The following is a 14,063-nucleotide window of genomic DNA, read 5'->3' on the forward strand; positions in this document are numbered from 1 at the left end:
CCTTGATATCAGCGTGTCAGAGGTGGGTAGAAGGATGGGGCTGTGATAGGTGGAGGAACGGTTCAGGTTAGACCTGATATCAGCGTGTCAGAGGTGGGTAGATGGATGGGGCTGTGATAGGTGGAGAAATGGTTCAGGTATGACCTTGATATCAGCGTGTCAGAGGTGGGTAGAAGGATGGGGCTGTGATAGGTGGAGGAACGGTTCAGATATGACCTTGATATCAGCGTGTCAGAGGTGGGTAGAAGGATGGGGCTGTGATAGGCTGAGGAACGGTTCAGATATGACCTTGATATCAGCGTGTCAGAGGTGGGTAGAAGGGTGGGGCTGTGATAGGTGGAGGAACGGTTCAGATATGACCTTGATATCAGCGTGTCAGAGGTGGGTAGAAGGATGGGGCTGTGATAGGTGGAGGAACGGTTCAGGTATGACCTTGATATCAGCGTGTCAGAGGTGGGTAGAAGGATGGGGCTGTGATAGGTGGAGGGACGGTTCAGGTATGACCTTGATATCAGCGTGTCAGAGGTGGGTAGAAGGATGGGGCTGTGATAGGTGGAGGAACGGTTCAGGTATGACCTTGATATCAGCGTGTCAGAGGTGGGTAGAAGGATGGGGCTGTGATAGGTGGAGGAACGGTTCAGGTATGACGCTGATATCAGCGTGTCAGAGGTGGGTAGAAGGATGGGGCTGTGATCGGTGGAGGAACGGTTCACAGCAGTAGCCTCCAGCCAGCCAGCCCAGCATGGTAGCAGAGGATGGACTGACATGATGTGATCTGACAGGTGCACCGTGGGTAATACGGCTCAAACTCCCTTCAGGCTGTCCTGCTGATGTCCTGTCCCTCCAGCCAGGTGAGGGACGACACTTAAGCCTTTTGCTCTGAAAGTAACCCAGAGTCAAGGCATGATGCCAAGATAAAATGAAGGTTGACTGACTGGACTGAACAGCTTGACACGGTGTTCACACCCTCAATGAATATTGAGTCTAGAGTCTCTCATCAATGAATCTTCAATGAATATTGAGTCTACAGTCTTTCCTCAATGAATCCTCAATGAATATTGAGCTACAGTCTGTAGCTCCCTGTTGTTAATGCTATAGTTGTAGGGTTAGACTGTGTGTTTTGTGGTAAAACTAATCTCAGATATAAGATTTTTAACTACATCACCAATATAACATGGGACAGTGGAATCTGAAAGAAAACCCCCACCTGAGGTGTCATTTATTGCACTGATATCTTTTATTTTTCTTTCAAAAGAAATGCACGGTTCAGCAAAGCTACTACATACAAATGGCCATACAATAGCAATTATTATTTGTTTTTGTTTCAAGGTGTTAAATAAATTCGGACATGTGATATATTTTGACGTGTGTGTCATCTAGAACTTGTACCATGAACATTTGCAGTTAGGATGCTGCATTTGGCAAAAAAATAAAGAAAATCAACACTTTTCATCACTTTTTCAAATATAAACAGAAGCCACAAACTACCTCTGGACAGCTGTTTATTGCTGGTCCAGGAAAACGACTGCACTTTCATACCGTAAATAAAAAATAAAATGTTTTTGCATAGCTTTGTCTTTAATGTAGATAAGGCACTTAGTCAGAACTTGATTTAGGCATTTCATCATATAATAAACCTCTTTCATCTGCTCTAGTCGTTTAATCTAACACTTCATCTCTGCTAGCGCGTTAACATTTTGAAAACTCAAAAATCACATGTAGCTCCCTGTAAAAATGTATTCACCCTATCTTTTGGCATAAGTCTCGTTTCCAACATTCTTGAAATATTGAAGTAGTATTCTTGTGCATATTACGACTCTCAAACTGTCCCATAACCCCACACAACCCAGTGTTTTCAAAAAGACAAAAATTTGTGCAATGGTTTGGGGTTATGTGGAGAAAAAGGCAACACGTTGTCAAAGAACAACAAACAAACAAAGTCGTTCCAACTCCAAAACTGAAACACTAATGTCAGGGCAAGCTGAAATCCTCACTTCCTTGTTGGTTGGCACTGTACCGAAGGGTTACGACGGGTACGACTTGGATGTAAAATGGTTCTCTCCTTCATAGAAAAGACAGCTCTTCCCCTCTCCTTTAGTCAGTCTTGGACATCTAGAGGAGGTGCAGGAGGTGAGAGGGGACAGTCGTCAGCTGGTTGTATGAAGAGGTCCAGTAGCTCCGTGGGGGGCGGTAGCCCGGCTCAGAGAGATGACAGCAGCTTTGGAAGCACCGTAGGCTCTAGCCCAGCTGGTCCTCGTACTGCTTCCGGAAACAGTCTCCAGCTGGGAAGAAGTCCCAGCACCTCTCCTGGTACATCTTCCACACGTACGACTCCTGGAGGTACAGTAGCAGACAGACATGTTTTAGATCCGTTTAGTTCAGTTTTACTGCTGGTGTCAAAGCGGTCGAAATTAAATTTTTAGCTCATCAACCACATAGATGAAAAATTCTACTTGCCAAACCTTTTTTTAACCAGCCAAAAAATACAATTGATATAACACCTTTTTGTGTCGCATACACATACAGTACGTTTAATCTGTATTATTACATGCTATGGTGGTGGGTGTAAACAGTAGTCAGAGCAGAACAGATCCACAGTGCAGGTGGGGCTCTGTCCCCCACTGAAAATGTCAATCTACCCTACAGTGAGTGGCCAACCCATCGCTAAAAAACAAACTACTAAGCTATTCCATAGGAACGTGCCCTATAACCATAGCAGCTGAGCAAGTCGACTTCGCTAGCTAAGTACCTAACCTAGCCCTAATGATATCGTACTGCTCGTTTGCTGTGCAACATATCAACTGACCAGTTGTCAAAATGTATTTCGGAAAACTGGTTATTCTAGCCAACAATCTCAAATAAATGTGACGCTTGTTTGGCTGTCTGGCACAATACTGTCTCCTCTCTCCTTCAGTCTGTTGTGCCCGAACTCCTTCTCATCCTAACCCACCTCATCAACGCATCTCTTGTATCAGGATGCTTTCCCTCCGCTTTCAAGACTGCCAGAGTCACCCCCCTCCTGAAGAAACCATCTCTTGATCTCTCTGACGTCAAAAACTACAGACCGTTTACAGGCCATCTTTAACCAACTGTCTTTGTATCTCCACCAGAACAACCCCCTGGACCCCCACCAGTCCAGGCTCAAGGCTGACCACTCAACAGAGACCGCCCTCCTTGCAGTGACAGTCACTCTACTGTCCTGATAGAATGGGATGATAAAAACTCCTGTAGCTGTAATGTGAAGGTGTCCCAATTATTTTGTCCATACAGTATAGTTTAGCATAGCTTGACAACAGGTTTGCTTGCTGTGGATAGCCTACATTGGATCACCAGCCCCTGTCAACACCACAGAAACATTAGCTAATTAGTATCCTAGTAACTGTACCTAGCAGGCTAGAGATGGGAATCATTTTACAGCTGGTTTCATGCGCAGCAGCAAGCAGACGCACTGAGAGACTTTGCTCGTTCACACATGCTGTTCAAACACCGTTCTCTGACTTGTGTGCTCTATGAGCCACAGTCTTATTCACACTGAGTCAAATATTTTATTGCTAAAAAGTTGTCCGTGCTATGAGCCACTAAGGTTGATATTTTGTTGCAAAAAACGTCACTCGCCAAAGTGTCAGGTGGCTTCCAAAACGTACACACCAGATGAGAAATATATCCGCATTTGGCGCTTGGTGGGTGTTAATTTCGAACCCTGTGTCAAAGATATGTCCATGGCAAGGTACCCCGAAGCACAGCCTTTTGCTTTGCCCAATGCATCATGAGATAAAACTGGTGGTTACCTGACCGGTGTGTTCTGTTTCGTCTTTGTTGATTAGGTACATCAGGAAAAACCTGCCGATGACAGATAGATAGATGAGAAAGGAGACAGACCACTGCAATATACCATAAGAATTCTGTGATTGACTCTTTTTAAAACTTTAAAGGCAGCTGATCTTTAAATGTAAATTAGGGTGAGAAATTAAAAACCTCATTACCTCCGCCCCTGTGACAGGGCAGGGGTTTTCAGTGGCGTGTGTGTGTGTGTGTGTGTGTGTGTGTGTGTGTGTGTGTGCGTGCGTTTGTTGGCAGGACTACGCAAAAACTACTGGACCGATTTTAATGAAACTATGGTGAAGGGATGTAGCATGGGCCAACTTACAAGTTTACATTTTGGAGTGGATCCGAATCACGGGTCGGGTCCAAGGGCCGCACAAACACAGCCGGACTGCCCATTCACTTCCATTCATTTTTTGCACTTCATTAATTTTTTCCATTCATTTTTTGCCAAACTGATTTTTCTGAAATTTAGTTAAGGGATGTATCATGGGCCACCTTAGACCCCATAACATTTTGGAGCAGGTATGAATCAAGGATGAAAACTAAACTTAGAACGAAGCTCCCTGTGTGTGTCGGTGCTAAAGCTACCCATTCACCTAGTCATTTTTTTGGACTAGGATTATACGAAATGAAAACAAAACTTAGAACGAAGCGGGGTGCTAGAGACACGGGGTTTGGACTGGGGTGTGCGGGGGGGAGCCCCGCTGGCTGTGACCTGAGGGGGGCGCCACAGAGCCGTCCACATACAGCCACCCATTCACCTCCAGTCATTTCTACCTCCACCCCAGCGAATCACAAGCCCCCGAACACGGCCTGGACGGCCATTCACCTCCAACTCAGTGGAGGGGTGTAGCATGGGCCAATTTAGAACCCATTCAATTTTGTCGTGCACTGATCCTCGAAATGCATTCAGGGGCGGAGGTCTAGTTCAGATTTGTACAACTACGAACTAAGTAGTTACTGTCAAACGTCACTACTGAGTCGTAAGGAAGGCTATTACAAGCCTGAATGGTTTAGCAGAGTAGAGGAATTAACTTCTTAATCCCCCCCCTACAGCCTTCCCTTAATCTAGGACTGTGTCCAGATGACAAGGGCATTGCAGCACACAGGATCACAACCAATATTTCATGTCGGCCATCACATGCGCACACATGTTCCAATAAAGTTAATTAGTCGTGGAGTGAGATAATGGGCTCATTAACGCATCCTCCGTGGCCTGACTGAGGATGTCAATGGACTTGGACACAACTTTGATGTCTATTGTCCAACTAATGTAGGTACATAATGCTGCTCTCTCTCTCACACACACACACACAGACATGCTCACACACGCTCACACACACTCACACACGCTCACACACACACACACACGCTCACACACGCTCACACACACACACACACACACACATGGGGGAGGATATGTGGGGATATGGGTCACTGGTTGAGTGAGTAACTTTGGCACAGATACTGTTGCCAGTGCCCAAGCCATCAATCAGGTACTGTAACTTAACGGCGACTGAGAAAGAACAACACGGTGGGAAGATTAATGGTAAAATGTGATAGGAGTGTGAAAGTACAACGTCTAATTTTAGGGCACCAGGTTGACACTCACAGGTAGTTGGCCAAGTTGTGCTCTTGTAAGGTGTGGGTCTCGAAGCCGTGCGGCGTCGTGTCAAAGTAGTCGTTGCCGATGCCGCAGATGAAACATTTAGTCTAGGGGAGGAAAAGGTGACGCGTTAAAACACGATCCTCTGCACTAGATGGGTTGTTTCACACGGAGTGAAATAATGTGAGCTCACAAGATCAGGATGGTCTCACAAGGCTAGCGCAAAAGAAAAAAAAACTAAAACTAATACTGAAACTAAGCATTTAAAAAAAATAAAAAAAATAAACTAAACTAGCAAATCTGCTTTAAAACTAATCAAAACTAAACTGAAATTGAAAACAAAAAGTTAAAACGATATAAAAATAAAAACTAATGAAAAAAACAAAACCTTGGCTAGCAGTCACACAGAGAGCGTAGCTGTGGAACAGCGTTGCATTCAGATGTTCCCCTCACCTCCATATCCTCTTTCACCTGCTCCTGCTGATCCCTCAACTCCCCGAAGGCATCAATGATCAGACCTGGAGACACACAGCAAAGTGCTCATCAGTTCACACAGCGCGATCCAATGCAATCTCACGTCCTCATGTTGTTTCTTTTTCCATGTTCTGCTATGGTGTACATTTCCTCCCCTGAGAGTATGGGATAGAGGTCTGTGTGTGATGTTTGGGAGCTACGTGAGACAGATTGGCCGGCGGTTTATCTGCCGGGGAGAGAAAGAGCCAGAGGCTCTGAGGTTATCTAACAGGTAGTCTCTAGCATAGCCAGACCCAATCTTCACACTTCGTTTGCGCTGTGCCAGTGCTGGAGAAAGGTCTGGCTGGACTCATTACCGTCCGGGGGGAAAAAACACTATTTCTTTAAACCAATCACAATCGTCTGGGGCGGAACGGTTGCCGGGTTGTTGTTGTTGCTCGTGGTCTGGATTGATTCTGATTGGGCCGGGACTCGGATCCGCTGCCACTGATTGGGCAGTGATAAATGAATGACGTGGCTTATCCCCAAAACCTGCATCCATTGAGTCAGACTATCTGACAGGTAAAGATACAGAGAGAGAGAGAGAGAGAGACATCAGTGTGTTTGAAGAGAGTCCGCTACAGGTGTCTTTTTATTATTAGTAGTATTTTTTATTTTATTTTATTTGAACCTTTATTTAACCAGATAAAACTTGTTGAGATTAAAGGAAATCTCTTTTTCAAGAATGACCTGGCCAAGAGGGCAGCACACAATAAAAACACATAACCATCCAGGTTTCATATAGTACATACAGAACAACAATAAAACATTGATAGAACGTTTCAGGAGTGCATAGGCAGTGTAGGAGTTTAGGGACAAAGACATTTCCCACTACTTTCAAGCTCCAAATCCTTTAGGATTTCTTTAAAGGCATCGTGAGATTAGTTCAGGCAGTTTGAAGTCCTTCCTTGTCTTCCTCTCAGGACCCGGCTGAAACAGAGGTTCTTCACCCCGCGTGCTACTACAACACAATCACAATTTATAGACATGCCCCAGTGTCAACCTTGAAACCACTAGACTCTGTTTACCATTCAGCGCTAAGATTTATTACAGGTGATAGATATGACACCCACCACTGTATTCTGTATGATATGGTGGGCTGGTCATCTCTCACATCAAGACGAAACTATCACTGGCATCTGCTTATTTCGAATAATCGAATAATCGACTTGTTTTTAAGGTTCCTCATGTGAACATTGGACTTGGTGGGACTGCCTTTGCTCACGACGCTCCCTGGACGTGGAACGCCCTCCAACAGACTTTAAAGCTTGAGGTGCTTCCTACTATGACAGACTTTAAATCTATGGCCCTTAGCCTTTGCACTTCATCCTGCAGTTGTTTTTAATGATTCTATCTGTAACACATTGATCTGTTGTTCTTTATTATTGTTTGTTTATGATTGTGTATGATTGTGTTAGCTCGTCGACACCGCAAATGAGGGAAACCTCAGTGTCTAACGAGTTGAAATAAAGGTTTGAAATGAAATGAAATGAAAACTAACACTTTATCTCCACATGCTTCTTCCAGCCAACAAAGAGACAGGTGACTTTGAGACCAGAGGAGCTAGAGCGACTGACTGCCGGGTGTCAATGTGACCCTGTCCAGGAATTTACATCCAAACACCTTAAGCCTTTGTCTTTGTAATTATCACCTCCCCCCAAGTCCCCCGCAAACCCCAGTTTCAGTCTAATGTAAAACACCAACTCTCCCCCCCTTTTGTAATTGTAAACACACTCTGCATAGCTCTGCCTCGCTCTTTTGTCCAAGTCAGAAAGGCCACACCTTGTCCTTCCTGCCCTGACTCAGACCTTTGTCTCTATTCAAAGCCATATTCAAAGTGAGTTTCATCCCACATTCCTTCCTTTCACTGTGTGATATCCGTCCCCTCACGATGACGCATAGACAACTCAGCCAATGAAATCCTAGAAAGACTTACCTGTGTTCTGACTGAATATAAGCCAGGCCAGAAGTGACTGACTTCACTTCTCTGACAAACCACCTTTGTTTGCGTTGTTCAGGAAGTCCTTGTGCAAGTATTTGATTTCATTCAATAAACCAGACTCAACCTTTTGAACGTATCTTGGTAAATCTTTGGACAAGACAAGTCTAAAATAACTATCACAGTTTGGCGACGGGGATGGGATCACTGCCTGCGTTTGCTTCGGGATTCCAGTGGATAGAGGACTGATCGGCAGACGTGTCGGTCCATAGTGGGCGTTGGAAAATCAATTTTCTCTCTTGCGCTAGAGCGCCAGCCGAGATTATTTCCTCAGTTCTTCCACTGGATTCTTGAAGCGCACAGGTACGTTTAAACGAACCCTCTTGTGGTTCTGAGTTGTATTTGCCTTGATTTGGTTCAGTTGTGTTGGTCTGGATTGGTTGAAAACAGGAAACCCCAGCGTGGGTATTTAGTAAGTAACTATCTAAGGAGATGTGAACAGCAATAGATTTTATATCGTATTGTCTTTTGACTTCGTCCTTGTTTCGTTACGAGGGTATCAGCTGTTCAAGTGAGAGTTTGGCACAGAACAGGTTTCCTTTTGGCCGGTCGCGGGAGAGTTTAACAGCTGTTCAAGTGAGAGTTTGGCACAGAACAGGTTTCCTTTTGGCCGGTCGCGGGAGAGTTTAACAGCTGTTCAAGTGAGAGTTTGGCACAGAACAGGTTTCCTTTTGGCCGGTCGCGGGAGAGTTTTAACCGAGAGCACGTTGAGAGAGTTTTGCTCAATGGAGATGTAGCTACAGGGCGGAATTGAGAGTTTTGCAATCCGCGTTTCTGGTAGAGATTTTGACCAGAGGGGCTGTACATATTTTGGTAGGATCTAAACGGAAGGTTTAGCCTGGACCAAATTGCTAGTGCAGCCGAGAATGATTTGTTGTAAACGTGGGCCTTTGTTTCATGTTTGTGTGTTAAGTCGTATATTGGTCGTCGTTTGGTCGTCCTTTGTTTGCGTTCCCGTGTGTCTGCTACGTTTCTCTCTTGCATGTGCACGGGGGGTTGGTCGTCTTATGTGTTCACTGTTTGAGCCTCGGCTCTTGATTATTGTTTGTTATGCGCGCCATGGATCCAGGTAAAGTATTGTTTTGTACCCTTTTTAGACTGTTAAAATTCTGCTAGATTCCCAGTAGGCTAGCTAGCTGGTTGCCTAGGAGATAAGGAAAACTCCGCTATCGCGGTGTTCCGCCATTGAGCCAGAAGAGAACAAAGCACTTCGCTGACTGGGTGAGTACTAAGCGAATTTAATGTGTCTTAATGTGTGCTTTACCGCCGTGAGTTAACTATAAGGTTTCCTTTCGTTGCTGTTTTGGGGTTTTTAGGCTGCGTCGTGATTATTTGGGATTTGTTTCTTTAAATTTCCCCGCGCACAACCAAAGACCACATCCGGGTCATACATGCAACATTTTGGGATCACCACTAGGTGTCCCTGTAACACTAGTTATTAAGATATGCTAGAGGATGTAAAGAATTCTACTGCAAACGTCTAGCCTGATGTGATTGTTGCACTGAAGCATATTTCTGCGAGCGTTTGTGGCAGATTTCGTTATGTGCTAAAGTATTTTCGATTTCTTACATCCACATCTGACATTTTAGTGTTAAATTCTAAGATTCGGGCTCAGCTAGAGGGTTAAGGGAAAAGCCTGTTAATTCTCTAGACTGGTCTGTTTTTAAGATTTGGGAGAGTAGCACGAGAGAGTTTTTTTTTAGGTCAGGAAGGAAAGATAAGGAGATTCAGCAAACAGTCTCTCCACCATTTCCCCAGCAGAATAACTCTGATTTAAAATTAGATTCCCCCCTCGACTTGTTGCGCCATTAGCCACGCCCCTTCTTTCTACGAGGTATTTGTCCGAACAGGTCCGGAAGGAAGAGCCTCCGATTTTGAAGTCGAGCGCCACCTGCTGGATTTCCCTTGAACAACCCATAAGGGAGATTTTAAACTAGCCAAGATAGAGAGTTTTAATTTTTTTAAGGTAAATAAACAGGATAAAATAGATGTAGAGCGAACTCAAAAGTCTGACAGGGTTGAATAGGTGTTTGATTCAGGAGTTGTTTCAATAGTCAATGAATGGCCATAAGCTGTTCGTGTTATGCATTCTACTGTATGAATTTTTCATTCATATAATGATAATGTGTTTTGAGGAGTTGGCTCTAGGCCTTCTCCTCTGCTATTGAACCCAGTCTGTGTTTTGAGTCTTAATTTTCAGGTGCTATGGACCCTGGGCGGCAGGTCTTTGAGGAGCCTGGATCATGCCTTCCTGGGGACATTGGAACCTGCTGTTGGTCTGTTTAAATGTTGTTTGTTTTGTCTCTCTTTCTGATATGTAGCTTAAGAATATGGGTTGTGCATAATAGTGGGGGGAATAGATAAGGGTTGCTAGTGTCTTAATCTGAATGCAGCATCTCATAACCCAATTATATTTTTTAAATGGTTATGTTAAATATCTCATGTTTATAGTTTTGAGGCACATTCATCGGGCCTGAGTGTTTTTTCTGAGTGGTTTTTTACAGACAACTGTCGTTCCGGGAGTGATGGGTGAATGCCGAACCAGGAGACGGGCACGTACACCGGAGGTTACTGGCCTGTTTCCCTACAGATGGGCGATCTGGGGTTCGTGAGATGCAGACCAACGCCATGTCACCAACTCACTGTGAGCGACAGATAAGTATGAAACAGGAGCAGTGCCCAAATACTCTGTCCTCAAATGCAGAAGAGGGAGAGGTTAGATATACAAATTTTAGCTATACAAATGAAGCTTTGATGGAGTTTTTTGATTAGTTAATTGTAAATGAAGCCAATACATTTTAGTGTCATTTTTTCTTTGCCTCATCTCTATTTTTATCCTGACTTCAGGAAATTTTTGCTTTCACCCTAGAGGGTGTTGTTTTGTTGAGACGAGAATATAGGTTATTTTCCTATTTTTATCCTGACTTCAGGAAATTTTTGCTTTCACCCTAGAGGGTGTTGTTTTGTTGAGACGAGAATATAGGTTATTTTCTTTTCATAAAATCGCAAGAGAACTGCTAGAGCCAAATCCAATTGCCTTGATCATGACTGGGGACTGGGCGTGTTGAAGTCATTCTAACACTGCCCCTGATGTCACTGTAGGCTACTGCAGACTGGCTCTAAATGACACTTGAACAGTCACCCTGTTTAAGTTTTCCTGACAGAATAACAACATTTTTTCCCCAAAGCAGGAGCTTGCGCTTAACCATGTTTCTGAGTATCTCCTACAGACTGTTGAATAACCGTTCCTGACCAAAGAAGGGAACAGGGAGACCAGACCAGAGGACTCTCTTTTTGCTCTTCTGTTTTGTCTCTGTTTGTCTCTCTCATCTGTGGATCCACAGACGGAGCACAGCATCAGCCTGTAGTGGGGGAGCGGGAGCGCCGAGGTGAGCCCTCCAGCAGCACGACCCGGGCCGACCCTACGTGGAGCAGTACAGGGATGGACCGGGTTCAGTTCAAGAGCCTGTACGTGCTGCTGGCGCCCTGGCTGTGTGGCGTCCACACGGACACCGTGTCCCATCGCACCTTCACTCTGCTGAACCAGGACAGGGACTCCCTCCTCACCTTCCGAGAGCTCGCTGGCTGACCGCTCTATGTGGACCTGCCCAGTGGGGAGAGAAGAGACTACCAGGAGCAGATAAGCAGCCTGAGAACAGGCCAGATGAACATGGAAGAGAAGTAGATGTTGCGGGAGGAACCTACCCGAAAAAAAAAATGGAACTGTCAGCACATCCTCGGCCAAGTGGGCCATGGGAACATGTAATAATGGATTTTATTGAACTCTCTCCATGCCAGGGATGTCTTCAACAGAGTGAGGACCGCCTTCCTGAGGCTAAGGAGGGGTTCCTGCATCACATCTCTCCTGGGGATTGGGTCCTGGTCCGCGACCACAGACGAAGGAGCTGGAACTCGCCGAGGTGGCTGGGGCCGTACCAGGTTCTACTCACCACGCAGTGGATCCATGCAAGCCATTGCCGACGGGTCCAAGCAGCAGAGGACGGTCCACCAGGGGATCGCCAACACCAGGAGATCAATATGCAGCTGAACCAGAGGGCTCAGAGGCCAAAGCTATGAGCTGCCACAACTGTCCTCTCCTCTGACGAGGAATCGGAGGAAAAATGACCTTGCTGGTCACCTCCTTCTCATGATCGTTATGATGGCAACATGGAGAAACTCCACAGCCATGACCTCACAAGATGCACCACACACGCACACACACCTGCACACACTAACATTGAACATAACTGATTTCAAGCAACGCGACATCGAAGTTGCGATCTAGAAGAGAAGACGCCTTGCATTCCCCAGATGACATTCTCCTCTGATGAGCAATCGGACTGCACCTCTGATCGCACACACTGGAACCTACATTAAACATTCAGAGACGCACACATGGAATCTATGTTCCATAGGACATCACATGCGTGAATGAACTTTGAAATAATCTGGAAAATATCATATTTGTTTACAAGAGTTGCAATGTTTGAAACATGAGTTGATAAATAAGTTTGGGTTTTTCCTCTAAATTGACCAAGAGGTTTTTTGCCCCTCTTACACTGGTAACCATTTTATCTTTTTTTTGCCTTGTTAAATCAAGTTTGTTTTTTGGTGAATGGTTGTCCACTCTTAGACTATAAATAGTATATAATCATGTCATTTTTTTAAATCTTGTTTCCTGTCAAATTTCTGAAGCAAGGGGTTTTGGTGTGTGATTTTGCACGTTGAGAGGAAATAATTAAAGTTTCCACCTAGTGGAGAGATTATTTCCTTTCCACATGTATAGCATAGCTGACTGTTTACACTGTGTTTGGATTTTATATTTTATTTTTGTGTGCCTGTTCAGGCACAAATGAGGGATTGTCCAGGAATTTACATCCAAACACCTTAAGCCTTTGTCTTTGTAATTATCACCTCCCCCCAAGTCCCCCGCAAACCCCAGTTTCAGTCTAATGTAAAACACCAACTCTCCCCCCCTTTTGTAATTGTAAACACACTCTGCATAGCTCTGCCTCGCTCTTTTGTCCAAGTCAGAAAGGCCACACCTTGTCCTTCCTGCCCTGACTCAGACCTTTGTCTCTATTCAAAGCCATATTCAAAGTGAGTTTCATCCCACATTCCTTCCTTTCACTGTGTGATATCCGTCCCCTCACGATGACGCATAGACAACTCAGCCAATGAAATCCTAGAAAGACTTACCTGTGTTCTGACTGAATATAAGCCAGGCCAGAAGTGACTGACTTCACTTCTCTGACAAACCACCTTTGTTTGCGTTGTTCAGGAAGTCCTTGTGCAAGTATTTGATTTCATTCAATAAACCAGACTCAACCTTTTGAACGTATCTTGGTAAATCTTTGGACAAGACAAGTCTAAAATAACTATCACAACCCACACACACGCGCGCGCACACACACACACGCACGCACGCACGCACGCACGCACGCACGCACACACACACACACACACACACACACGCGCGCACCAGACCTACCCTGGATGATGGCCAGTAAGATGACAATGACGAAGAAGAAGAAGGTGATGTCGAAGAGGATGCGGTAGAGCTCGTAGGGGTCTCCCGCGGGGTCCTCGATCTCGTCCCCGATGCCGCCCCCCGCCCTCACGCCCACGTACATGTGGAACAGGTAGCACTGAGAGAGAGAGAGAGAGAGAGAGAGAGAGTGAGAGAGAGAGAGAGAGAGAGAGAGAGATTGAGAGAGAGAGAGAGAGAGAGAGAGAGAAAGAGAGAGAGAGAGAGAGAGAGAGAGAAACTATGCCATCAACTACACCACAGGGAGATGGGTTAGGTCCAAACAAAAGTATGACTGTTGCTCAAACTATAGTTTGTCGCTGCAATATCCTCAACAGCATCAGAGCGATAAAAACATTCTCTTTTTTTCTCTCCACTTTTTTTACCGCCTCACTGGACTGGCGTTATCTCCCGGCCTCAGGGACACCCTGCCGGCGCGTCGGGCGCGGTCCAGTACTCACGGTCATCATGTCGTCACACTTCATGTCCGGCTCGTCCTCGTCCTCGCTCTTGTTGTAGAACTTGCGGAAGAAGTTGAAGGCGACCACCGTGTAGAGATAGACCACCACAGCCAGCAGGCCCACCGTCAACA

The 14,063-nt window shown here is 45.3% G+C and overlaps 1 protein-coding gene across 1 annotated transcript in view; it reads right to left on the reverse strand.

The window, feature by feature from the left end:
• Positions 1 to 2,238: 2,238 nt before the first annotated feature.
• LOC311309183 (ryanodine receptor 3) overlaps positions 2,239 to 14,063 on the reverse strand; it is a gene marked incomplete at both ends in the record, with an annotated part of 138,859 nt that continues 127,034 nt past the window's right edge. Inside the window, 6 exons of the mRNA XM_084438362.1 lie at positions 2,239 to 2,334; positions 3,789 to 3,840; positions 5,438 to 5,538; positions 5,885 to 5,949; positions 13,436 to 13,592; positions 13,933 to 14,063. The exon at positions 13,933 to 14,063 is cut by the window's right edge and continues 4 nt beyond it. Of these exons, the coding sequence (XP_084294488.1) occupies positions 2,239 to 2,334; positions 3,789 to 3,840; positions 5,438 to 5,538; positions 5,885 to 5,949; positions 13,436 to 13,592; positions 13,933 to 14,063 (602 nt within the window). The remainder of the gene's footprint in view (positions 2,335 to 3,788; positions 3,841 to 5,437; positions 5,539 to 5,884; positions 5,950 to 13,435; positions 13,593 to 13,932) is intronic.

Source organism: Borostomias antarcticus, assembly GCF_949987555.1.
Source record: "Borostomias antarcticus genome assembly, chromosome: 5".
Taxonomy (NCBI): Eukaryota; Metazoa; Chordata; class Actinopteri; order Stomiiformes; family Stomiidae; genus Borostomias; species Borostomias antarcticus.